The following is a 27,328-nucleotide window of genomic DNA, read 5'->3' as shown; positions in this document are numbered from 1 at the left end:
ACTGTGAAGTGGCAGATGGTGAGTGATATCCTGGCAGCTCAGGAAGATTTCTCTGTGAGGATTAGTTAAAAAGCACCTGTGTAATTCAGTCTGCATGCTGGCTTTACAAATTAATTGAAGAGATGGGGTACACTGATTTCAACGCATCACCAGCTTAGCTGCAATTCTACTTGTACAAGCAAGCAAAGACTCAATGCAATTAAGTTCTCTGTGTTTACAGGAGAAAATATAATTCCTTCAAGTAGTTCCCTTTCCTCTCCTAATTTTCCAGTAATGACTCTGGTTTTATATGCTCTGCTTCACTTTCATGAATCCTAACCTTTTCTTAATTAGGAGAGATTTTTATCACATCCATCTGTACTTTTTTTTCCCTGACTGTACTTATTAATCCAAACGACAGCTTAATTCAACATCTGTACCATGAAGAACTCCACAGTGGAAGGATATTGCTTTAGTATGGAAAATACTTTTGATGCATTTTATATTTGCTGCACATATTGAACAAATGTGTGATTCAGAAAACAAAAACATCAGTAATACTGCTAATGGGTGTTTCCCAAAGCACAAAGAGCAAAAGACTCATCAGCTGTTCATAAAACAGAATTTCATTTATTGTGAAGTTCCTTTAACAGTAAACACCTTGTCAGAAGTACAATGAACTGGCACTATTTCTTTAAAACATTGAACTGCCTTCCAGGAACAACACCTGAAATATTCAAGAAAGATCTTAAGCCACAGAGTAACGTGATGCAAGGCTCACCTCCCTCCCCATCCCTTGTGAGCACCACTAGTCAAGATTGGGCAGTGAACTTTTATTTCCATTTGTGGCCTAACAGCTCTCAAGATTCAGGGGGTAGATCACAAAATGGAATTCACCCTTTTGTATTTAGGGACCTGCACATGAAAATGTGGCAAATGAGACAAATCACAATGCAAATTCCACTTTGGACAAAAAGAAAAATATTATTTTGAAAAACATTTAATTTAGCAACTATAAAATCTATAAGCCTCTCCCTTAAAGAGGTGACTATAGCAACAAAAGGAGACAAGGCTGTGCTTTTCGTTAGGACTTTGTTATTTACTCCAATAACTGAAAGAAGGCCTAGGCCTGGCTGTACCCCTCCTATTGATACAGTTCATGGCTCTTCCATGAACCACAGATAGCAACTCTGTAAGAACATCTGCCCTTCCATTCCTTCAGCATCCTGCGTCTGAGCAAACAGCAGCCATGCACACCCTGTGCTACAAGGGCAGCCAGCAAGTGCTCAGTCTGGAGAGTGGGGACTGGGAGAACGTTGCCCACAAGGTCCAAGGAGCTGATTCTCCACAAGCTGCCCCTTCCCTGACAACACAGCAGCTTTTCCCAGATGACCTGTGTACACAGCCCCCTGTATTCACGGAGCAGCAGGAAACCAGCTGTTCCTCACAGCTCATGGTTTGCTCCCAGTCTTACTGATGGGTCACTTCACTCGCAACTGAGCTTCTCAAGGACACTGACTGCAACAGCCCCCTCCTACAGCTCAGGGTAAGAACACCTCGTTTGCAGCCTTACCCACACTCACAGTGGAACAGAAACAGCCTCAAGGTGTGAGTCTGGCTGATAGCCCTGCAGTTAAACGATACGGAAAATTTTCCCTGTTATAGGATGAATCTAAGATGCCTTGTTTACAACTTACGCTATTAAATTTTCACAACTTTATACAAAATCTTATGACGTTAAAAAACACTGTATAAAACCACCTTAAGGCACAAAGAGTTAAACAGAAATGCAGCCCACTGGAAATTTCAAAGCAGCCAATTCAAGAAAAGCTGGCCTTGGAATAAGTATGTATTTCATGTATACATGTTAATCTTCACTGTCTTACATTAAAAACAGCATATATAGGACAAAATGTATACTGCCCAGCACCTACTCTTTTCCATTAATACCAGTCTCAATCTGAGACATGATATGTCATGACAAAGAGGAAGTGAGATGGGTATACATCCCTCAACAGTTTGCTGTGGGCAACCAGGAGTTGTTAAACATTTATGTGTGCAACACTGGCAATGTTCTTTTGTAAGGGCAGGATGTGAACATGCTTCAACCTCACTGCTCTGCTCAGCTTAGTGAAGTAAGGAGGTATAGATGTGGGGAGGAAAAAAAGCAAAATGGCCATGATGGAAGATGGGAGAAATTGCAATCTTGCACAGAATTCCATGAATCAATGACCCCTCATCCAAGCAAACTGTCTTGGGCAAATGACTGGAGAGTTAAAGAGAGATGCCCTTGAAGGTACTGTCCTGCCTAACAAGGCTGAAACTGATCAGCATTGTGGGTAGGATCAGCTCCTGTCTGTGTCCAGAAACATCCAGATACCACAGACACACTGTTGGCTCACAGATTCTCCTGCTGAGAGCCAGCCAGAGCTGTCCAGCAACTGACTCCTTTCTCCAGAGCGTGAAAGGCGTCTCTGCATAACAATATAAAACACATCCAAACTTTTGAGCACCACAACAATTCTGAGCACAACTTGCTCTTTCTTTATGAACACCTTTGAGGAATGAGAAGCTGCCCTACCTACATGAATACTCTTTATGTAATTCCATTGGGGCTATGCTTGATAGAACAGTTTAATTTAGGTGCAATTTCCCTGATATGGCTTGATGTAAAGGCAGCCCAACCTCTGGCAATGAAGCCTTTTGGAAAAACACTCACTGCCCTTGGCTCAGCTTTCTTCTGTACAAGTGCTTTTCCCCCACCTTTCCAGCCATGCTGACCAGAGCACCCCAGTACTGCTGCGCTTATTAAGCCATTTAACTTTTGTGTTAAGGAGGAGCTGTAACATTAGCACAGAGTCCTGAACTCCTGCTCCCTAAATGGAGTAAGAACATTTGATACGTTTGAAATTAGAAAGTGTGTACCAACATGGAAAAGAAGGGAAAAACTAGCTGAAAAGTTCTATTTTCTATTCACTGTTTTATAGCAAGGAAACTTTTTGTCAGAGTTTATTACAAAGGAACAGCATAAGGACACCAAATAAATAGTTGAATAGTTAACAGTATGCAGTGTAATAGTACTAAACTTCCATTACATAAAAATTAAACTTTGGAACAGCATCAATATGAAAGATTTCTTAAAAACTAGGACTCAGTCTGAGATCCTCAGATCTGTACATTGCAAAACCCGCTCAGTTTTGATGCCCAGTTGGTGCCAGCTTTGTCCTCTGAGGGACTGCATCCATTGAGAACTATGACCCATCCATACTGCTCCCTAATCCCACTCTGCCTGGCCACATGACATGCTGTATTTCCAAGTGTCTAAGGCAGAGTGATCAGGAAGCAGGAGGCATGAGCTGTGCTTCACTGTTTCAGAAGAAGCAGTATCTTCTTCCTCATCTGACAGCTATATTGAACAATTGCAATTTAGCCTAAATATGCTCCTTTTTTCCTTAAAGCAGCAGTTGGAGGAACAGGAAGAAGGTAGAAATGACCTCACGATCCCAGTAAAACCCCAGCTGGTTCTGGGGTTCTGAAATCAAGGGCTGATTAGCTGGACAAACTGTCTAACCTAACATGGTAAAGTCAGCGGAGAGAACTTCAGTAACTTCAGAGGAGCTACATCAGACTGTCATTCTTTTTCCTCTCACCAGCACTGTGTGGCCACACTGAGCTGGATTCTATTGGCACATCTCACCCAACACAGGAGGGGAAGGGAACAATCTCTGCAAGTGACTGAAAACACATCATCCTCAGGAGCAGGATTTTACCGTGCTCCCAAATCAGACATATCTCCAATACAGATTTCTTTACCAGTGGGGCATGTGCATCTCTGTCTAGAGAAGCTCAGCTCACTGTTCAGCTACACACCAGAGGAGTCTGATGTAAACAAAGAAACACAGGATGATTTCGAAATCTGCATGTCAAACCAGGTTATCAAATTCTCCTCTCATACAAGTTTTAGATGAGCAGATAGTTCCTCCACTGAAGTCAGGAGGCATTTGAGGAAAATCCAGCATTATATATTTGCATTAAATACCAAAACTTATTCTAAAATACTCCTATTGACATCTGTCACTGAAATACTTCCAGTGTTGACTTCTCAAGCACACTGGAACAATTAACAAAAACTCTGTTACCAATCAATAACAACAACAAAAATACAGAAATAAAAATTAGAAACAAAAATAAGCTTATCCTCTTTGTTAAATTCCTGTCAGCCACTTGAAATCTTATCAGTTCCATGAAAATAAGAACTTGGCACATTTTTGTTGTATGCCATTTATAAACACTTGCTTTTATCTAGAACATTTATTGCATATCAGAAATTCACTTGACTAGAATACTTTTGTTTAGTAGAAAAAACTGCCTTCCAGTTATAGCTACGAAGCTCCACACAGTTCAGTAAATGAATTCTCCTGGTATTTCCTGCAGTAATGGTTCCTCAAATTTAAATCGTTTGGAAATGGCTTTCTGCTCAGTTACTTTTTCTTTTTCTGACTGCCTACATTGTCCCAGTGTGTATGAAGCCACTACAATTAGTTCTTCTGTCACTACTGATTCTTCCTCTCCAGTCTTCTCAGCATCTACTGATTGGTCAGAGGCAGAATCTGCATCTTTCTGGATGGCATCACTGGTCTCCCCTTCTGTACTCTTATTCCAGGCCCTGCAAGCAGGATTATCACTTTGTTCTAACCATGGATGTTGAAGACACTCTTCAGCAGTTGCACGGTCTCTGTAGAGAACGGGAAGCGTTAAAATAAATGTCCAAATGAATACAAAATTCAGAACTTTGCAGAAGAGATCCTCAAAAATTATTCCAAGGGTATGACTGTATTCAAGACAGACAGAATTGTAAATAAAAAAAAGGCACTCACAGCTATCTTTCACCAAAAGAAGACCACAGCAATTCAAGTGGATGAACTCCTAGCATTTAAGATAAAGGAATTCATAGATCCCTAAATATGAGTTTATACTTCCATGTTGCCAACCAACTTTTGAAGTTTATATAATTTTTTTATATAGAAAAATTATCCAACTTTTACATTCTTCAAGTATTCCCATAGACAAGCAGTAGGCAATTTCAATAGCTGACATGTCCCATGAAGAACTGGTATAGTTTCACAGAAAACACCTGTTCTATTTGGGAACCTGGAATTTCCAGTTTGCTGCCTATTAAGAAAAGTGTACTAATGAACCAGAAAAGGCAAGGCTCTCAACCAACCCACCCAAAATTAAGGATTTAAAGCTCAGTTCATTTAAAAGACTTCAGCAAAGTACCTGCAAGAAGAATGAGTGTACTGTTCACTGCTACAAGCTACAGTTCATACAGTTTTCTGAAAGTAATTTGAGTTTTAATTACTAACACCTGGATATCATTTGGCATATACAAGCTTGGATGGAAATGGAGGAATTCTCATATACATAAGTAATAGCACAATGAAATCAAAGTCCCCCTATACTTTAAAAATGAAAACACTAGCACTTGCTACATTTAAAATTAAGTCAGTCTGACATATTAGCATATACAATTGTGTATTTTACTTACTCAGGTTTCTTAACCAGCAGAGTTTTGATGAAATCCACAGCAGACTCTGATACAAGGTCAAAGTCCTCTCCAGAGTAACTTACATTCATTTGAGATATATTTAAGAATGTTTCTTGTTTATCATCCCCCAAGAAAGGTGATATCCCTGTTAGCATAACATATGCCAGTACTCCAATGCTCCTAAATTAGATGTAAAAAAAGAGAAACAGTTTTTTAGCTAGCCCCTTTTTCTTAAAAGCAAACAAACAAAAGAATCCCCAAAGAACAACCCTTTTCAGTAAAGTTATGATGACCATTAATTTGTTCAACTTACCACATATCAGTTGCTGTACTGATTGGGTCATAACTCAGAATTTCAGGAGCTATTCGGGGGGGAAAAAAAGTGGGTTTTGTCATATACACACATTACATTAGAGCTAAAAAATGCGATAATGGCTCATGTGGTAAAACTTAAGGTAAGTCATTTGAAGCATGACAGTTTTTTCAGAGAGACAAGATACTTCTATTGAGGTTATTTAAGTGCTTTCTATCATTCACTGTTTTTAAGTGTAAAAAAATGTTTTCCCTGTACTGTCATCTTCAGAAGCCAGGCCAGCCTCCTTCCCAATTAAGGGATCCGTATACAAGTTTCTTGCAGACAAAACAGAAATAGCCAACATTGCATATTCCAGCACTGTAACTCATAACTATGAAGATATACCACACAACGATATTTTCAAGTATATTTTCAAGGCCTGGAGTGGTTTGGACTTCAAAAAAAACAAAAACAAAAAAGAAAGCCTACACTGGCTAAAATATTGTATTCAGAGACTCAGTATGTGAATTTAAACTTTTAATCCAAGTAATACTTGTTATCACTGCTGGCAAGAATCATCTGAAGTGTGTCTTCATCTTTAACAAAAGTACACAATCATAGTTCATTGGACTGGCAAGACTTGCCAGTTCTACCTTTTACAGCAGTACCACCTCCAAAGTAATAACTCGATCTTGCGACACAGTAACTACACAGCCAGGCTGGCGTGCTCCAAATTCTCTTTTCACTCCCCAGAAGCCTGGACTATTCATCACTCCTATAGTAACAACTTACCTACATATTCTGGAGTTCCCATGATTTCTCTTAGTTCCTCACTGCTCTTCATTATTCTGGAAAGGCCAAAATCCACTATCTTAACGTCTCCCAGAGGAGACTTACTGGTTAGCAGAATATTTTGGGGCTGAAAAACAAGAGGAGGACACTTTTGGGATCACCCAAAACTAATGTCTATGACATCATATGGTATAATTATTTTAGACCATGAGCAGCCATAGTGCCTCCCGTAACAAGTATGATACCCTGGATCATTTATGTATTTCCCCCAAGGTGATTTTGAAGAGACAGGTAGGCTAAAAAGTATGGCAGGATTTTTAATTTAGAATTGAGAATCAAACTTTGTTAGCTTAGAACATGCTGGAAATACATGCCAATAGCTGTCATTTAACAATAGCATGTAAGTACCTTGCACTTCTAGTTTATCACCTTTTAAAGTCCTCTTTGCTCCTTGATTTTTCCAGCAGATGGTGTAAAATACCTCCCTTTGAAGGGTGTCCAAAAACACCCAATCACTTTAAAAACCCTGAACAGAACTATTTTGACTGCACCTGTTTAAAGGTCTGTTGCAACCAACCTGAATCCTGTTCAAAGTACAAACAACTGTATTACAGAATACTAACTGAAGAACAGTTAAAAAAAATATAGCAGCCTGAAAAACAGGTTCTAAAGAGCATCACCTTTGGATAAACTTGTTTGCACTGACGTCACTAGATCTTGGCTGTCTTCCTTCAAGCATCTTTGTGGTCATTAAGAAGTTCCTTACTATTTTAAATGCTAGCTCGATTTAAAAAAGAAAAGTTTTTGCAACTGAAGCACATCGTTGCCAAAAAAAAAAAAAAGTTTGATTTTCCCTACCCCCGGACCAGTAATCACACTGGATTTTATCATTAACTTCTCCAAATGGTAGTCCTGACAATTAGCTCTGCATTCATGCTTCTAGTGAGCACAAGTTCCATGACAGCACAGAAGTCTTTATTGGGAATATGGATCATCTTGCATCAGGGTAGTTGATAAGGGAGGAGGACAAAAGAGTAAGAAAAGGGAAGCAACCACTGACTGATAATCCAGCTGGACTAACACTAACATTTATACTTCTTCTCTAATCACAGAGCTTCTCTGTGCTCCATCCCCAGAGTCACTCATGAAGACATGCTCTCACATGAACAGCCCTGCTTTTAATACAGAAATAAACCTGGGCAAGAACATTTTAAAAAACTCGGGCCAGTTCTCCTCACTGCAAGACCTGAATATAGTCAGGTTTTTTGATTCCTTCAGAAATAAAATGTTATTTGAAATTAACTCTGTAATGTTGTCAATTTATTTTCTGTTTATAAACCTACATATTAAGAATAGCTCTTTTTTATTTTCTTTACAGATTGGGATCTGGTGGCTATACAAAGTCTTTTGGAGCTGCACACTCTTTACACATTCTTTATAGTTCAGATTTGTTATTCTCTATTTGTATTAGAAAAGCAAACATCCAAAAAAGCTGACCATGTCTCCCTCATTAGCCTCTCAGATGTTATTCCCAGTGAGAAATTTAGTTATGTTGTGAAGAGTCAAATTAAAAGAATGAGAAAAGTATTTGTTCTCTATATTGAAATGAGGAAAAGTTTTTAATGAAAAACTTTTGTGAAACCCTTCAGCCTTGTATTTTAACATTTTAGTAGATAAAGCAATTGGCAGAAGTAGTTTTTATTGTCCTTTTTAAAAATCTCCTTATGCAAAACACACCTGTGCAGAAAGACCCATGTCTACAGTATGAATTGAGTCATAACTCTAAATCAATTCTTAATGAAATACCAGTCATTTTCTTATTCTAAGGAATCATCATGGGATTCTTGTGAAGTGCCAGCCTAAACACCAGCATGAAGCCTTAAAGAAACCATAGTTTTGAACTCAACATAGTTTTCAGCTTGACACTATTACTCAAAGTTTCAGAAAAGGAAGATGATTTCCTCACATTTGTACTACTGTTTCTCTTTTGGTTTTACTCTGCTAGAATACATCTAGGTTTGCCTAAAGCCAGCCCACAAAGACAGGAGATGCCAGCTAGAGGCTTTCCTGGTGGCCCTTCTAAAAAGGGCCTTTCACTTTTATCCTCAAGCACTATTGAAATTGTTGATGAAAAGCATCAAATGGCAATGTTTGAAAACTTCCCTCTCTACTGCAGCAGGGTTTAAAGGTTTCATTTAGATCCTTTTATTTCTTGTATATTTAGTTTGTTTCAAGAAGATGCATAAAGACTAAGGACACATAATAAAGGTCAGGTTTTTAGTCTAATCAATGCCTCACCTTACCTAATTTCATTAATGTTGCAGGTTATGTAATTATATAATATTCAAAAAACATCAGATCCCTAGAAGAAAAGACTTCCAAGAAAAGAATTCCAGAAAGGAATTATCCAAGAAATAATGGTCAGAAACAGGAAAAAAAGGACTAGCTGAGATACCTCAGCTGTATTACGTCTAAAGATACTAAACTGGGCTGATTCTAAAAAAAGGACTCCCCCATATCTTCTTCCTCAGCCCCCATGCCTGCTTAAATTCTCTTCCATTCCCAGCTACCTTAGGCTTTTACCAAATACCAATTCAAGATTAAGTCAAACAGCAAATGACAACACATAGAAAGGAGACTTCCCTTACTCTGCAGCTTTTAAGCACCATTAAGAGGAGATGAAAGACTCCTGACTACAATCTGGGCACACCCTGCAAATTAAATAGCATCAACACAATACTGTCAAGTGATAATTAATTTGCACTTGGTAGCATTGTATTTGCTCCTCATCCAAGTCAAAACTAGGCTACATAATTGTGTTTTGCTATTAAAAACAAAACACATTTCAACCATCTTTCATTAGAACCATGATTTTGGAAAGAAATGATCAGATGACAAACCTTGCTAAGGCACATCAAAATACCCCATTTCTTTCTGCAGTGTTTAGTCTCAAGAACAATCTAGTATCTATTCAGAGGGCAAACAGAAGCTAAAGCAAGGTGGCTGTCAGTGTCATAGATCTGGTTCTTTAGATTTATAATATAAATATTCAGCTGACAATTACATATGGACAACCACCTGGGTTTAAATTCTTCTGGGTGTAGAATTGAACTTTTTCTGAAGGTGCAACATATGGAAATTGGATGGACTTTCAAAGGAATTTGTAACAGACAAATGAATTGGAAATCTTTAAAGACACAAAGGTGAAACTAATAGCACAAAAAATCCCATTTTAGCAAGAATTTGTAAACTTTGCTATTGGCAAACACCTTGCACAGCAACAGTAAACATACAGAAACTTTTCAAACGTCATCACAAACAAAGTACTTAGTAAATTCCATCGTGCTTTAAGCTGCAAGTTAAAGCTGCATGAGACACATGATACAGCAGAAGATGAGGACTGTGGGTTAATAAATATGCAGCTGAAGCGAGCACCCAGCTTTTTGAGTTCTGTCACAAATGGGCCTTTTTTAAAAACCTTGCAAGGCATGTGGATCAATTAATCTTTCTACCATTCTACCATTTCCATAATTTTTATCTACCAATACTCTGAAGATTTCCATAAACCTTATTTTGCAAAAGACTGATAGTTTTATACGTTATGAAAGTCAGCACACTGCAAGTAGGAATGTGATTAAACACACACTACACACTGCAGTAATGTATAAACATATTAATTAACCTCAATCACTAGACAATTTCCTCTGCTAATGAACTTTAGTAAGGCAGCAAAACAATGCTGGATTTTTCAGTGAGAAATGCATATGCTCCATGTTATAGCATAAGTTTTCTGACCAGCTGGAAACTTTTTAAGTAAGCTTTTTATGTATTTCTTTTCTGGACAAAATCTGTAATCAACATCCCAAGCCTACTTTTGCAAGTATTGTAGTCATATAAAACTACATCATGATGATGTGTCACCATCACATTTCCAGTTACAGATATTTAGCTGATGATGCTAAGAAACACCACAACTTTAACTACAAAGATATACAAATATATACTGTCCACAAAAGACATAACTTTTACACGCTTTGCTTCAAGGAAATTCAATGGCCAACCATTGAGGCACTGAGTATCTTGTTTAAGCATACTGGAACTTTGAGGAATTCTAACTTCTTATTTTCAGTCTTTCTGAACACTTATTCTCACATCACATGCTAGAAATGTTTTATTAATTATTTTAGTACAATTATTAATATTCTGCATGTATGACTCAATAAAAATTTTAAAGAATTCCACATATAATTTGAATAAATGTTGGAAAACCAGGCAGGTGACATATTTGTGTGCAAATATGACTCACTGCTTTAGCTGATGAATGGTTCATGATGTGCTAAGTTATATATTAAGTACATACAACTTGATACTGGAATCTACTGGTAGGTTTATAACAGTGCCAAAATACAGCTAAGGGTACGTAAGGATCTCAGCAACAGAACAAACACGCAGCAGCTTACAATATATTTAGTAAAGACGAGAATAGGATATGTAAAGAGAAATTTAAAAAATGTAACACAAGTTACTTTTTAGATTGCCTTGAAACTGCCTTGAACTTAAACTAGTTCACCCTCAAAATGAAATACAGTTACATTTTCCATATGAGTGCATGGATAGAAGCTAAAGAGAATTAACTGGAGCTTGCTGCCCATAGGACAGGATAGTTCCTAGGATCCCTGTTACACTCCCTCTTTGACCATAAGATTTCATGTGATGGCAACTGTGCTTTTCATTTGATTTGGGTCAAAACTATTCTTCAATAAGAAAAAATACTTGCTTCAGTAAATCATGATTATTTATATACCAATAGGGTGTCAGCCAGCTGTTTGGCAGCAAACGACAGACATTTAAATTAGGTTTTACAGTAACTGGGAAAAAAAAAAAAGGAAGAAAATGCTATAAATGTACTTAACACATGAACTTACCAGTCCTGTTTGAACATTTCATTCTGAAACATTACACTATAGCCCACCAGTGTTACTACCACCTTTCTTCTTCATTAAAATTCAAGTCAATACAAAAAAACCAAACCTAGTTTTCAATGGCCATATAATACCCAGACATTTTTACTGAAATGTAGAAATGAGTCAGGTCTTACCCAAAGCACTCATTTGCAATTTAAGGTGCAAGGCAAACTGACTTTCGAATTGATTACATTTCTCTTAATCAAACAAAGTTTATATTTAGCATAATCACAGAAACCCCCCAAAAGACCTGGTGGCTACTCTATCCCAAAAGTTTAAGTTTATCATTCAGGTATAATTAGGTAAAATTGTATTAATTACAAATTGGCATTATTGTGACATATTACCAGCAAGAAAGTCAACAGATGAGAAATCAGTAAGAAAAATACAGCACCAATCCTACCTTTAAGTCAAGATGAACAACATTGTTTCTGTGCAAGAATGAAACTCCTTCTAATATCTGCTTCATAAGTCTCTTTACATCTTTTTCTTTGAAGGCCTCCTCTCTTTCAGCCACACACTGGTCAAAGATTTCACCTCCAGCAGCACTGTTGAACAGTAGGAATATTGTTAGTTTTTAAAGACTAAATTATAGCACTCATTTGGCCCTACTCACACTGTCATAGGGTTTTTTTGGTTTTTTTTTTTTTTCTTGTATAGGCAATATCAGCAGGAGGTAAAATCCAATTGTGATATTTTCAGTTATTAGACATTTGTCAGTATTTTACAGCCTTGGAAGTGTTTTCTGCAGTATGGCAGTTTTGGAGACAGGCAAAGATTTTAGTCATTTAGGTTAGAAAATATGAATAGCACAGGAATTTTAGGGACTATTTTTGAAAATCTACTGACTTTGCTTTCAGATGAATGCTATAATTGCTTGAGCACAGTGTTTTCATAAATGGTCTTTTGCAATTCCTATGAAACTATGTGGAAATTTGGCCAAGGCAAATCTTTGCAAACATAGAACAAAGCAGCCCAGCCTCCCATCCTCCTCAAAGCACTTTGCATATACTCAAAAGAATAAATATAAAGTCTGCAACTGAATTGTTTATGAAGTCTCTGGTATACAGGGATGCATTAAGTTTCTAAACTCCTTTCATCTAAAAAGAGCTCTGAAAATTTTAGCTCTCAGCTTGCATCCTGTTTTGTTTATATATGTTTAAACAAATAACTGAATAACAACAAATATAAAACTAGCTAGATATGAATGAATGAATGTTTTAAAGTACTCTGAAGCCATATGCAGTGCTAGCTCTGCATAGCAATGGCTCTAGAGAACCAAAATTGGTTTACAGTATAGTAGCACCCAAAGTAAAATAAACTGAACAGAAGCTCCAGCTTAAAACAAGAATAGTATAAGAATGTTAGAGGCCACTTTGCATATGGATTGTTGAACTCCTACTATGAAATCAGCACATACACCCTTTGCTCTGCATGAAATTCAATAACCACTCCTCAGGGAAAGGTGGTGAAACCCTCAAGGGCAGAATCCACTCCAGTTACACCAAACTGTGACATGCCAAAAATGACTTTGCACAAGCATTAATCTTTACTGATGCATACCCACCTACTCTGCCTTTGCTTGCTTTTTTTCTGATGAACTGTACTGCTTAGGCTATCCCAAAGACAGCCAGGCACATTCAACATGAATGTAACAGCAAATGAGAGTTCTACAAAAATGGTGCATTGCACGTGTACACTCCTAGAAAAAGAACACTTAAATATACTCAAATTTTCATTTTGCCTATACTAACACTTTGCTGCTACAGTCCTAATGCTTTCAAAAGCCTCATGGATTAAAAAAAATTTTTTGCCTTCCAGAGTATTCTCACTGTTGTTATTTTAAATTTTCCCTGCAGGTTGTCTTATAAAAAAAAAAAAAAAAAAAAGGTTAAGATTTAACCTTTTCTATAGAGCTTTACACTTCTGTTCTATATGCTGGCTAACGGGTACAGCAGCACAATTTGATTTATTAAACTAAGATTTTCTTTCAAAAAAACCCTCTATTAAATAATTCTTTTTCTTCATTTTGTATCAAATATGATAGAGCTCAAGAATAAGTTATTCAAAGGAATATTAATACTATAATTCCTTTATTCCTTTTGAAAAATTTCATATGCCTGACACTATCACATCTTTCTTCAGTCCCTTTTTATTTAATTCATGCAAATAGTAATATTTCAGCTTGGAACAGGATTCAAATATTAATGACATTTTAAAAATGAATATCAGCTAGTATATTTTAATATCCTAAACCAAATTCCTTGAAAAAGCAACATCAATTGGATTTTTCAGATAGGAATAGAAAAAGATCTACTGCAACCCATAAATTAAACTTTTGCCTTGAGAATGCCATAATATGTTACTTGAAAAGTGATTTAATTCCCTGTAGCAGTGAACTATAATGCACATACAGTGATAAGATCTACTACCAAAATTACTAATACCACATGTTTTATAGCAATAACCCTGGGATTTTGCTGGTAAAGCTGAGCTACTTCTAATAAGGAAAAAAAAAAACTTCTGCTATTTTATTCTGTGAAATCAGATTTATACTCAAAACATGGGATCACACTTTATGTTTAATAGACCCAGCTGAAAAAACAGTGGAAGTTGAGGGTAGGGGATCCTTATAAAACCCTGCTTGCTATATGTCTACTTGATAGTCATCTGTTATAATTTGTTTATTAGTGTAACTTAATTAAAACTGAGGTAGACACCAATGCTAAAATGTAAGCTACCTAGAATTTTAATATTACACTTAAAGAACTCTGAATTACAGGTGTTAAAAGTCAAGACAATAAAAGTTGAAGCAATGTCCCATCAGTGAAATCAAGAGACAGAGCTACCAATGTGAGAGTAGAAAACCCTTGATCCAGAAACTTTATTAAAAAAAAAATATTTAAGTCCCTCCCTATACTTCTGAACATGCCTGACTTCATCAGCATTTTTAAGAGTGAGACATGCAAATTCAGCCCTCACACATGCACACCCACTTCATAACTTATAAGACACTGCCATTCTCAGCTACCATAGACACTTGACTTTACAAAATAGTTTCACATGGGAAGTGACTTTACATGCAATGTTTGTTTTTTGATCTTAACTTTGATGGAACAACTCCTTCTGGACAATTCATTCTGTCCAAAAAATACCACATTCAAACAAGTAACTAGCAACCCTTTACAAGAACACACGGAAATTTGATACTGCAAGACCGTTTTGTGTATTGTTGCAGTGGAGTGAGTTTAATGGATTCCCTCAAGCAAAACAGTCGGGGAGCTGTGAGCCAAGTCAGTCACAAGTAGTTGGAAGCACAATGTCAAAATGAACTCCACAAAGATCCTTCTGCACACCTATTCCAAGTTTTGCCAAGCTCCTTAACAATACTTTCAACTCAGCTATTTTGTATTCCTCAGCCAGATTTCAGGGGAAAATTGTAGAAGAGTTCAAACTGTAGAAGAGTTCAAAATACCTGCCAGGAAAGTATCAGGCATGTCACTGTTATGATTTCTGTATATATGCAGACCAGGAGTTCTCTGGTGTTAATAATATTTACCCATTTTTCATTAAACTGTAGCTTTTCTAGTTGTCATTATGAAATATCTTAGCAAATCACTGGGCCAGTCAGAAAATGTTCTTAGGGGATAAAAGCAAAGAGTTATCCTTAGGACAACAAAATTTTTAGGAAAACAAGTCATCTTAATCTGAAAAAAAAATGATAAGGGCATATTTATTGGCAAAACATTTTGAAATTCAGTGTTACTTATAATGCATTATTTCTCTAGTACACCCTCCCTTAGCTAACTGTATGAAAAAAAGTGAGACAAAAGAAGGCTTTCCAAACTCAAAAGCTACAGCAACCATAATCCTTTAGCTATTTTAATTTACTTATGAAAATACTGTTGTGCCAATAATTTCTCTCGTTTCAAGTGAAATCCAACTGCACTTCATCAATGAAAAGCATGCTAACACTTTATTACTACTTAGCAGCATAAATGCAAGTCTAGAGAACTAATCTTTGTTACAATTATGTTGACTTTAGATTAAATGGAGACTACTTATCTTCCTTGAAATATATCTTAACAATGAACTGTATGAAGTTCAGCATCAAACTTCTTTGAAGTACACTTAGCAGACACTAACACAGTCATTGAACTTACCATTAGAAAAAGATTGAACAAGTCTATTTCAGGGCACCTGAAGAAATGAACCATTCCCCCAGCTTTAATAGATCAGACATTAAGTTAGTGATCTGAAGGATGCAGAAGTACAAATCACCAGAATACACATATGTAGACCAATTGCTAAAATACACTTGATTTCAATGCTGAGTTATATAGTCTGCAATGAACAAAAAATTGCCTTCTGAATCTTCAACTCTGTCAAAAGTCTTTCCTGAAAGTGTTATCTTTGAAAGATAATGGAAAGTCATGTACTTTCTGTACATGGAGCTTGCAGTACAACAAGCTGTTCACAGCACAGTGGTTGTAACACTACCAGCAAAGGTTCATGCTCACTGCTGCTGACAGCCATACCTCTTTCCTAGGCATACCACTGGATAGTAAGTGCACTTACTAATTTTTCCAGTGTAAGGCAATGTAATATACCAATGTCCCCCAAAGCCTGAGAAAACTGTAAATCCATATCTGATGAGATGACATGGGAAGAGAAGCATACAAATACCGAAAATTGTAGATACTGGTCTTAAAAGCTCTCAGACAAATGATTTTTTTTTGGCTTCACCTTTCCAATCAGGCAGCTCAAGAACTGAATGAAACACAAACAGAGGTAACTCAGACCATTTGAGAAGTTTTCCCCTAAAATTTTTTAGACCTCCGGTCTTGATTTGAGGCTGCTAACTAGGCTCTGCTTGCTACTCAAATAGACAAGATGTAAACACTGGAGCAGCAATTATTTGTGATTACAGAGGGGTTGCTTCAAGTTCTGTTGAACCCCATGCCAAATGGATCACCTCCTGCCAGCAGACTCTTATTTTAACCAGTCACACCTCCAGTAAGTAGGACAATAAATCATGTCCAAGACTATATAAATCCATTAATATTAACGGACATATAGGTCCATCACATTATCCAGGTCCAACAACTACAGGTGCAAAAACACTTTATCCAGCATATGAAATAAATACTAATTGTGTCTTCAAGATGATAAAGACAACTTCTTCCTCCTTTTTAAGCAAGCCTAACAAAAGTCTTCTGTACTTACACAAGGCTCTGGCTCAGTTCAGAGGATCTCCATAACAAAATGTTAATGATGAAGATTTTTGAAGCTCCACTTACAGGTTTCTACACATTTGACCCACTAATTACCCACTAGTAACACCTATCCATTCTGTAGATGTATAAAAACATGGTGATGAACACTCATAAAAAAGACCAGTTCTTAAGCATCAGATGCTCTACTGCTCTTGATTTCAAAAGAAATTGGAAGATGAGAGGTAGGTTGCATACAGGTATCAAGCCAAAAAGTCACCAAATTTGCTTTTTACTTTTTATACCTGATATGTCAAGTTTCTGAGACTGTATCTCTACCTTCTTCAGCAAAATCCAGGTTCTTTTCATTCAGTTTTCAGTGAAATACAGAAACATTACTGACCCACAGATTAATTCCAGGCTTTCTGTTACCCCTTCAACTCTGACTTAAATACCCTGACTGAGGTCTTATGACAACAAACCAAAGACTGTTGTGAGAGTGGATGCAGACAGCCCCAGTTTGCTGTGCTACAGCTGAAGCATGCCTCTTTGCTTCCCCCACTGCTCAACACCTAACATTAACATGGCCAATTTTAAGTTCATTTTTTGTCAAAAATTGATAGTGCTTGAAAGACAATACTCCATGTAACATTAATACTTCTCCTCCTGAAAGCAAAACATTTCCTGAAGGCAAAACCCTCAGCCCTTATGACAGATTCTATATCAAGAAAATAAACTTCAAAATCTTAGCAGATGAAGTTAGTGGCCAAGAATAAATATTTGTTTTACTTCTTCAGGAGATAAAGATCTGCCACCAAGACCATCAAGCTTAATAGAAACTGAAATGCCCTAGAGAAGCTTGCAGTCCAGGTATGTTCTTTAATCCTCTGCATACAGAATGTCAGAAATTCACTAACATTCATACCTGTTTTGTTGCAACATGTCTTTGGAACCCATTGACATTAAAGAAGCATCCAGACATACTTGCTGAAGTCAGGGAAAGACTGTTTTTGTAATTTACAACTCCAGCACACAGCTATTTATCTGAAACAAGGTATGACTGTTTGATGCATATAAACCAAGTAATTTTGCTAATTACTTAACAACCTAGTTAATACTTCAGATTAAAAGAGTTTTGCAACTGCAAGAAAATTGAGTTTGAAAAGAAAACTAGGGATTTTGAATTGAAATTATCACAAAACTCATTGTTCGTTGAGATTCCACTGCTCATATTAAATCCTATGGGATCTAGGAAATGAAACTGTATTTGAGTTTAAATTTCTGCTAGTGTTCAAAGCAGGTATTTATGAGTCTTCAGTAGCAGCAGTTAAAACCCCAGAAGCTCTGTAACACCTATATATTATGAAAGATACTTGAATATTTCATATATTATGACTTCCTTAATGGCACAATGAAGTTTAAAAAAATGTATTCTAGAAGGAATTTTGCCTTAGGAGCCACAGTCTCATTCCATTTCACTGAACTTTAAAGATACAGTTTCTTTTGACTCCTAAACAAGATGTGACTGGGACACAAGATTTCTTACCATTTCTTTTTACTATCAAGTAAGAGAAGAGCTGCACAAACTAGATTTTTCTTAACAGACAAGTCACTTCTGAACTATTGAGCCTCACTGTTCCTCTTCTAATTATTTAAAATCCATAGAGCTGAACAAGAATTTAGAGTTCAGTAGCAACAAGCATTTGGCTGAATCTTGGAAGGTAGCTAGATGCCTTATTTTCTAAAGCCATTGGCATATGAGATGAACAGTCACGACAGCTGCAGGAATACCCATCTGGACAAACTCAAGTGCAGAAAACCACACAGACAAATGCAGAGTGAAGTATCCTTTGAAAGAAACTATTCTAAATCTCCTCCTTTCTTTCCCCAAAAAGATACCGTTTTAGCAAGCTTTCTATTGTAGAGGGTTTTAATAGTTTCTTTTAAGCAACGATGTTGCTTTCAATACCTTTTTTATAACTGGTAAAAAAAAAAACACAGCAGATTTCATCCCATCTTTGCCACAGTAAATGAAATAAACTTCAGCTCTTGAACGGATACTCATTGCTTCTTTCCTCTTCTTCTTTCACATGTAGAGAATGTACAGAGTTCATATTTCATTACAGATGCTTTAACTACATAAATTATAGTTCAGCTTTGAAAAATACTACATAATTAGAGAAATTTGTTATAATCTGAAGTAGTTATGAGACTGCACATAACTTCTTGTAATCATCATTTTCTTAGCTAATCTCCTTGAAGGTAGGCAAGAGTAACAGCAACCAATAAAAACTTTTACATTATTCACATTTGATACACAGTACTTTTACATTATTATTTTTAAGCAAATACTGCAGAAAGTTATCCAGGAGTTATTACTAATACTTACTATTCCAGGACTAAAATCATCTCTGTTGCAGTTTCATAAACTTCATGCAAGTTAATGACCCAAAAGTTGCATTGTGCCAGCTCAAGGACTGCAATTTCGTGGATTATTTCCATCCGACAGTCTTGGCCCTTTCTTCTTTTTCTCATGAATTTTGCTGCAAACTCTTTTTCAGTGTCTTTCTGGATGCACTTCTTCACCACTGCAAATTTTCCCCTGAAATTAAATAAGAATTTAGTTTTACACACCTTAGTGACAGCTTTAGCACTGCCTTTATAAATTATTGTTTCAAGAAACTTGAACCAAATCATTACTAATGGGTGCATTTAAGATGCAATCTGAATTTAGAAAGATGCCTTGCTGAGTGATGATCCCTGTGTTCAAAACAATCCAGCTCAGAATGTAAAAAAATCTCCATGAAACATAAGGAATTAAAACAACTTCAATCAATTCAAACAACATGGTTTTCAAAAATACAGAATAAACACGCTGTGCTAGTTCCCATGACATTATCCTCAAAACTTTAATTTAAAAACCTGGCAAAATCAAAATGTTCAAACGAGCAATTTATGCTTCCTCTGACTACCTCACAGTAACGCAGTTATTGTTTTCTGAAGCATCCCACCATACCCAAGGTAACAGCACTCTCTTTGAATCCTGCACCATTTGCCATGCAATATCCATACTCTGCATTGTTCAAGATGGCACTTTGTATTTTCACCATGGCATGTCTTAAATTATAACAGCTGGAGGTTTTTGATTAACAGTTCTCAAAACCCCCTACTTCTACAGTGAGACTAAGATAAGGAACATGGCTAATTTAAATACAATGAAGCAGCCTGACTAACACCAAGCTGTGCAGCACGACCTTTGCTGCAATACCCAGGTGAACAGAAAGGCTGAGAGCGGAGAGAGCTGAGCACCGTGCTTAGCCCACATTAATGAGCGTCACCTCGGCAGAACACACACCTGATGATGCACCAGGCCTGCTCAAACCACACTGCAGCGCCTGTGTCACACCACTTCCCCCACAGCACCCTGGCACAAGCGGCTGCTCCTCATTTCCCTGCCAGAGTCCCACACCACCTGCTCCAGTCAGTTCCATTCACACGGTGCTGATTTTTAGACTGAAAAGGTATTTTAATTAATACCTCTCACTAATGCAATGATGAATTCTCACACTTTGAAGTATAGTAATCTTACTTTAGCTCTTATCATACAGATGTAATGATCATCAAAACTACCTTTTTTATTTATATGTAAACATTTTCTTATAAAGCTGCAGGAATAGCTTTGAGATCTTTGTTTTGGTTCTTTACTTACTGTAGGGTTGCTGAAACCAAAATAATAGTCTCTTCTATTCTGGAATACAATTATTATGGGTTTTGCCTCTCCCATCTCCAAGCTGAAGTTCACAGAATTAACTACTTCAGCTCATGTCAAAAATTTTCACTCTCACAGCCTATTGGCAGAAGACTGCTATCCATGAAATACAACTGCTAAACAAAGTTGTGGTCAATTGCTTTTAATAAGCATTTATTTCAAAATCACACAGTCTAAATTAATCAAGTCAAATAAGTATCCACAAAGTGGGTATTTGCTAGGCAACCTCAATAAAATAATTGGACTTGTAACCACTGATACAGCCAGAGTTATTCCTCTAGGAATAATATTTTGCATAAGCACATTATCTACAGCACAATATGTATTAAGACTAGTTCACAGCCCAGCCCAGATGTCTGGTGAAGGTAGACAAACAAAGAATATACTTTCAATGTCTTGAGTCTAAAGTTTTGGGAAAACATTCTTAATTACTAATACTTACAAAACTATTGAGGTTTGTAAATGCATGAAGATAATTTTGTAGCACAAAATTTATGTACAATAGAAAGCTTTTCATTTTGCAAAAATGTTAAGACACTTGTTCAAGTTCTTAGCACCAAAGAACATCTCAAGAAAATAATCAACTGGTATGTTGTCAAAAATCAACATAAAAAAACAAATTAAGAAGCCTTTTAACAAGTTATTTAAATACTTGATAGATACTAAGCCTCACACCAATAAATCTAGGTCCTTTCCTGGGTTCAGCCTTCTCTGTTTTCCTTATATAGTCTCTGAATGCACTGCGTACCTCCTCTTGAATGTTGCCTTAGTGCAGCCGAAAGCTCTTACTTCTAGCACTAGGAAGAAAGTGGCTTAGAAAAGTTTGAAATCTCTATAATACAGCTTCCAAGTGCTGTGCTGTTTTGAATTACATATAAAATTTATCTGGAAACAAGTTAATTAGCCTAATGAGTACCGATGTTGCCGATTCACCGTGCATTAGTCACTCTGGAAATAAAACAGCATTCACGGAGCAGCAAGAAACGGCAAGAGCCACCACCGTGTGTGGCCACGCATGTCCTGTTCAGCTGAGCTGGCCAGAAGCCTGATAGGTGATGTAATTCAAAGGACAGGTTACACGGGAGTTCAGCTGGCTGACAAATACTAATTCTAAATTGTTTCAGACCAAGAATCCTGCCCAGATTCTTTATGGTTATGCCTATAATTAGAGCTATTATAACTACTGCCTGTTGGAACTCATCTTTTCTGAATACGATCCCCAAAAAGATCAAACTTGACAAACCTGATGTTTATAACCAGTAGAACTAATTACTGTGCAGTGATCTAGATTCAAGTCTGAGAAAATTTCAGAGCTAAGATCCAAAGATAGCATCCACTATATGGTTAAGCCAACAGATAAATTTTAAAGAATTTCTTTTTGATCAAGACAGAATAGCAGATAAGACAGATATAAACAAGCATTCTTATGAAGTATACATTGCAGACACTTCATCTTTGCTTTTCTTAAAATTCTCCTTTTCAGAACTTATGATAAAATAAGTACATAAAACAATGTTAGATCACATCATTGCTACTTTAGTGTATTGAGAAGAGCTAGCAGGGAGAATATTGCATGGAAGGAAGAATAATTTTGAGCTGAAAGCCTTAATGTGCATTTGTCAAGTTGAAAACAGACTACCAGACATCCAATCACAAATAAAAAGGTTTTGGAGGGAGAAAGAATAGGAAGCTCTAAGTAGTTCTCTGTCCTCAAAAGAGTATCACTCAAGAATTATGATTGAAGATAAATCTTATCTGACTACAAAGGATCTCAATGTCACCTTTCAGACTGCCAACAGAATTTGCATTGTTTCATTAGGCACATATTATAGCTCAAAGGAAAATTGTCAAATCACAAATCAAATGTCAAATCAGATAAGCAGGAACACTTATGTCACACCAATTAATTTTGTCCTAGGTTCAGAGAACTAACCTTACTAATTTATTTATAATATATAAAAATAACCAAGCTTAACCAAGTATTTTAAAATAACTAACCTTATTTTTAAAGTGACCTATAAAACACTGTCACTCTAACAAATGTAGGAATAACCTCTTCCTCTGAAGATAGTTACTTTTTATAAAGTCCAGAAAAAAACTTTTCTGAGATCCACAAGACTATATACAGTTTATTATGCAACTTGTATCAAACATTTTTTCTGAAGTGCGGTTTTTCCCCCCAATTTTGGATTTCCAAACAACATAGTGCAGGAATTCCATCTCCAGTGCTCGTGAATTATTTACTCACATAAATTTATTCTCAAATGCCAAAACCAACTACTTGCAACTCTTCATTTTCACCTCTTTTCCACTTTTGCTTAGTTCCACAGCTATTTCACCCCAGCTGTGCTACTCCAGAAAGCGGCTGAGGACAGCAGTGTCATGGCACAGAATGGTACAAGTGTCATGTAATGCTAAGACATACATTACTGAAAGCTACCTGAGAAATAAAAGTTCGTGCCAGAGTTGTTGTTTTGGGAAAAAAAAAATCCAAGACATGCCTCATCTGCACATGAAACTACAGCCACATCACTAGTCAGGAACAAAGAATATTTCACACTCCTCGGATGATTACAGTATTTCTTACTCTTACCTTTGTGTGGAGTTTTTTGTATGCTTCAACAAAAAACTGGGAATGAGGAGAAACAACTGAATTGCACTGGACACACTTACATGTGTGCACACATTTTGCTGGAAGATAATTTTATTGTGGATCAATCATTTAAGGTGAATGTTACCTTCCAGAAGAAAGATCAGTCAAATTATACCTTCCTCTAACTCAGCTCTAGAATCAAGAGTATTATTTTCTGTACACAAATGATGACTTCCAATATGTGAATAGCTTGTTTCACATAAAAAAAAAGGAGCGCAACATTCCATTGGGAAGCTGAAGAATTAATAGTGTAGTAATACTTTGTCTGCAATTAGGATTTTTTTTCTCGAGGAAAATGAGCAAAGCAACTAAATATAATTATAGTAGACTCCTTAAGGAAACTCTTGGTAGTAAAAAATGTATTGTTCCCCATTTTACAGTATAATTATGGCTTAAGCACAAATGGTAAGCGGAAGAGTTAAGCAATGGTGTCGTGTCCTCTGCAAAGGTTACACTTCTTCAAACTAACCTAACACAAGCTAGCACTGTCTGAAAACATTTAAATTGAAGTGAGGTGATGAAAAGTGGCACCCTTAAAACAATCATCAGAGGTAAGTTTGATTTCAGACTTCATGCAAGTGCAGATTTGTGTGAGAATATTGTGATTTTGAGGACAGTAAAATTATTAAGGCTATGAACACTGCACCAAAATGTCATATATTAAATAATTTAATTTAAAAACTTTTATTTCCATGTCATCCTAAGGGACTTGCAATAATTTCCTTTTTTGATTGGCCATTATAATGAAGGTTTTGATATTTTTCCAAGTGAACCTGGTTTTCCCAACAGCTGTGTTTCAACAAACTTGCAAATGCCTATTCAGCTACTGAACAAGGCAGGACCTTCTGAAGCACATAAGCTCTACATTCTGAAAGCAGTTTTTTCTCCTGTGAGCAGAACTAAGGAAGCCTGACTTCCCACGGGTTTGCACCCAAGTCCCTCTAGTGACACCGCGATCAAGTTCTTCCTAGGTTCATCCATGCCTTTCAGGACTGCTTGCTTCCTCCAGCATTTTTGCTCCCTAACATGCCACCTGGGGCTAGAGCCCCTCTACATCTCTCCCCAGCATTACCAGAACTACAATGCCTTAACATTTTGCCATGTTCCACTTTCTTCCCACCTCCTCCAAACGCAGGGGACCAGAGAACACAAAACAGAGGCTTCAAGTGCCCAGGGAATTCAACATACATGTCCTGACTGACAGAATGGAAGGCCAAAGACCACACAAACCTGCTGAGCTCATGCAGCAGCCCTTATCTCAGCAAAGGTGATAAACCGACTTGCTTCTTTCTCTGCACTCTCAGTTTTAAACACAATCCATATGAATGCTGTCATTCTCAAACCTACCTAAAGTTCAACTTTTCAACTGTTTCTTTAATTCTGGGGGATGGGATGGACAATTACAGAGTGTATAAACTTTTTTCTACCAAATCTTAATGCTAATATAAATTATGTTGTGTGCACAAGAACATCTTTTCATGTGAGACAAAAACTTGCCATACCTGGGTGCTCGTTCGTTCTTTGTAAATATAAACTCTACCCATAAAGAGAGAATTACACAATTTATGAATATATAAAAGTGAAACAATTTGTGTTAATAAATTATCTATAAAATTACAGTTATAAGTGGCAGAGAGATTTTCCACCTATGTTTTGTAGCAGAGTTGGCAAAAAATAGGCTTTTATGGGAGTATTTGAGCTGAAGTATCTGTTTTTTAAAAAACAAAATTTAAAACTGCTAAATTAAAAACCAAGCATATGCATTCAAATGTGGAGATTTCTATATCCTAAAAGAGAAGACAGTGAAAACACTTGTGAAGTTGAGGAGAAGACAGTCTGAACCAAAAATACATGCAACTGTTCCTCAAAACCAAGACAAACACTTAGAACCACCACTTAACTAATTTTAACTACAGGTGCAAAATCACAGCTTTCATGTGAAGGCCATCTTTAAAATACTCAAAAAATATTCCACATGAAAATCCATGCTGCAATTTACTTGTTTAAACTGCAGACTAAGACTTGTACCAGTACTTAATTCTTGTTCTTAGTGTAAAGCAAATCATCTCAATTGTACATTTTTGTTCCAGAAGGAACCTTCACCTATTCCATGTTCTGATTAGGCCAATGACTATCACCTAGCTCTGAGGAAAATGTTCATTCCATGGAAGAACTACAAAATATTTTCTGAAGTCACCTGAACTTCATATTAAAAAAAAACCAAAAACAAAAAACAAACCCAAACCAAAACAGCAGTGATACCAGGACATTCTGTGCTACACTGCTCCTGTGCCTTTGGGACTGTTTCTTAGAATTTAGGCTGATTTGTAGCCTGCATTTAGTTAGCTTCAGTTTCCAGGCCTTGGACATTGTGGTCACAGCAATCTATAAAAAGTTTTCTCATTCCATGGAATGTTTCTCCCACTTGCTTACCATGTGAATGCTTTAGACCACTATGTTTAAACAGGTATTATTCCACTGGTACATCAGAGTTACTACCTGAGCATTAAGCTAACACCTAGGCAACCTAAATATTTGTTAGGAGTATTTACAGCAGCTACATTTGCCTTGAAACTCCTCCTTAGCTCCGAAGGGGTTGGCTTTGCCTCTGTATAATTACACAGAGTTACACAGGGAGCATAACTTGCAATAGAACATGCATTGAGGAGGATATCTTTCCATATATCCTGTGGTATTCCATCTAATCTTTTTTATCGGAACACTCTTTGGATGAAGCACGTGTAATTCTAAGAATACTATCATTCTTTAATAAGAAGTGTCAGAATTTCAGACAAAAATATTGGTTAAGTGGTGCTGAAATTCCATATATGTAGTTCCCAAGATGCAAAAACCTTTTAATGAGACTTGTTGCCCTAAACCTTGCTTTCCATCAGTCAGGTGTTGAAATTATACACGGACTAAACATTACATGTGGAATCACTTCCAAACCCAAGATTTTAACTATCTTTAACTCCTTGGAAAGTTCCACCATTAGCGAACTCTCAAGCATATGCTACCCCAAACGAGTATAAAACTGTTTTTCCACGTCACAGCTTACAAAGCTCGAGGAAACAAATAGTAATTAAAAAAAAAAAGGGGGGGGGGACGACAGGTTTTTTTTCTCCAATGTAAATCTAGAGCAGTACCCACTACTCCATATGGGCTCCCAGGGAACCACAGCACCTCAGCATCTTCCCAGCCAGATCCGCAAGGCTGGGGAGCCGAGGATGACTTCAGCAGGAGGGACAGACAGCTGCGGGGTACAGCTGCCTCCCAGCACCCTCTTCCAGCCGCGCCACCGCCATGGGTACGCCCTCGGAGCTGACCGGGGCGGGCTGAGCTCACCGCCGGACGCCGCTGGATGCCCCTGGCCGCGGCTCTTCCCTGGCAGGGACCCCCAAGGGCGGAACGCCAAAATCCCCCGGGCCCCGCTCCTTCCCCCGCCGTCCTGGGGGCGGAGGCAGCGCTCACCTGCCGAGCTCCCGGCCGGGGCTGAGGCTGTACCGCTCCTGGAAGGGCTCCGTGCGGATGGGCGTACGGATCTCAGCCAGGAGCCCGCCCCGCCGCCGGGATCGCCCGGCCGCGGGCTGAGGTGGCGGCGGCGGCCGGTCACCGCGGGAGCGACCGGGCGGCGGCTTCTCGTCGGGGCTCATGGCGCGGGGCTTCTCCCGCGGCAGGGGGACGCCTTCTCCTTCCCCTCCTGTCTCCCCGTGTCCCTCCCGGTGTCCGTGTCCGCCCGGCCCGCGCTCCCTCCGGGCGCTGCCGCTGCCGCGCGCTCGCGGAGGCTGCGGGCAGCACGCGCCGGCCGCGGGGGCGGGGCGCAGTCGCGCGGCCCCGCCCCTCGCGCGCATCACCTTGGCGGGCGGGCCTGAGGGAGCGACGGTGGGGCAGCGCCACCCGGCGGCGGCCGCGGGCAGCGGCGGGTCAATGTCGGCGTTGGGTTTCAACGAGGCTTAAATAAACCCCGTAATGCAGAGGTGGCATCTGAGGAGAGACCGGCCTGCGTCCCTTCTGACATGGATATCTTCGTGTCACCGCAGCTGGAGGATCCTCCCCCTTTATTCGGCCACATCTGGAGCACTATGCCCAGTCCTGGGCTTCTCAGGACAAGAGAG

General features: G+C 38.0%; 1 protein-coding gene across 1 annotated transcript; it reads right to left on the bottom strand.

Moving 5' to 3' along the window:
- Positions 1–587: 587 nt before the first annotated feature.
- On the bottom strand, positions 588–27,068 carry STK17A (serine/threonine kinase 17a). Its single transcript, XM_063405488.1, has 7 exons — positions 26,685–27,068; positions 19,181–19,393; positions 11,982–12,126; positions 6,615–6,741; positions 5,841–5,889; positions 5,528–5,707; positions 588–4,714 (listed from the first exon to the last, which is right to left on the bottom strand). The coding sequence occupies exons 1-7, from the start codon at positions 27,062–27,064 to the stop codon at positions 4,381–4,383; spliced, it is 1,428 nt and encodes a 475-aa protein (XP_063261558.1). The 5' UTR covers positions 27,065–27,068; the 3' UTR covers positions 588–4,380.
- Between the last annotated feature and the right edge of the window lie 260 nt (positions 27,069–27,328).

The sequence above is a fragment of the Prinia subflava genome, chromosome 1 (assembly GCF_021018805.1).
Source record: "Prinia subflava isolate CZ2003 ecotype Zambia chromosome 1, Cam_Psub_1.2, whole genome shotgun sequence".
In the NCBI taxonomy this organism is placed as follows: Eukaryota; Metazoa; Chordata; class Aves; order Passeriformes; family Cisticolidae; genus Prinia; species Prinia subflava.
Note: the sequence above shows the minus strand (reverse complement) of the source record. Positions and strands in the feature narration are given on the sequence as shown.

Excerpts from the sequence above, each read along its gene's own strand:
- STK17A (XM_063405488.1), bottom strand. The coding sequence starts at position 27,064 with ATGCGCGCGAGGGGCGGGGCCGCGCGACTGCGCCCCGCCCCCGCGGCC. Across the intron at positions 12,127-19,180 it reads ATGATTTTAGTCCTGGAATA|TGCTGCTGGAGGTGAAATCT; the intron begins GTAAGTATTAGT and ends ACTGTTCAACAG. Across the intron at positions 4,715-5,527 it reads CTGCTGGTTAAGAAACCTGA|AGACCGTGCAACTGCTGAAG; the intron begins GTAAGTAAAATA and ends CGTTCTCTACAG.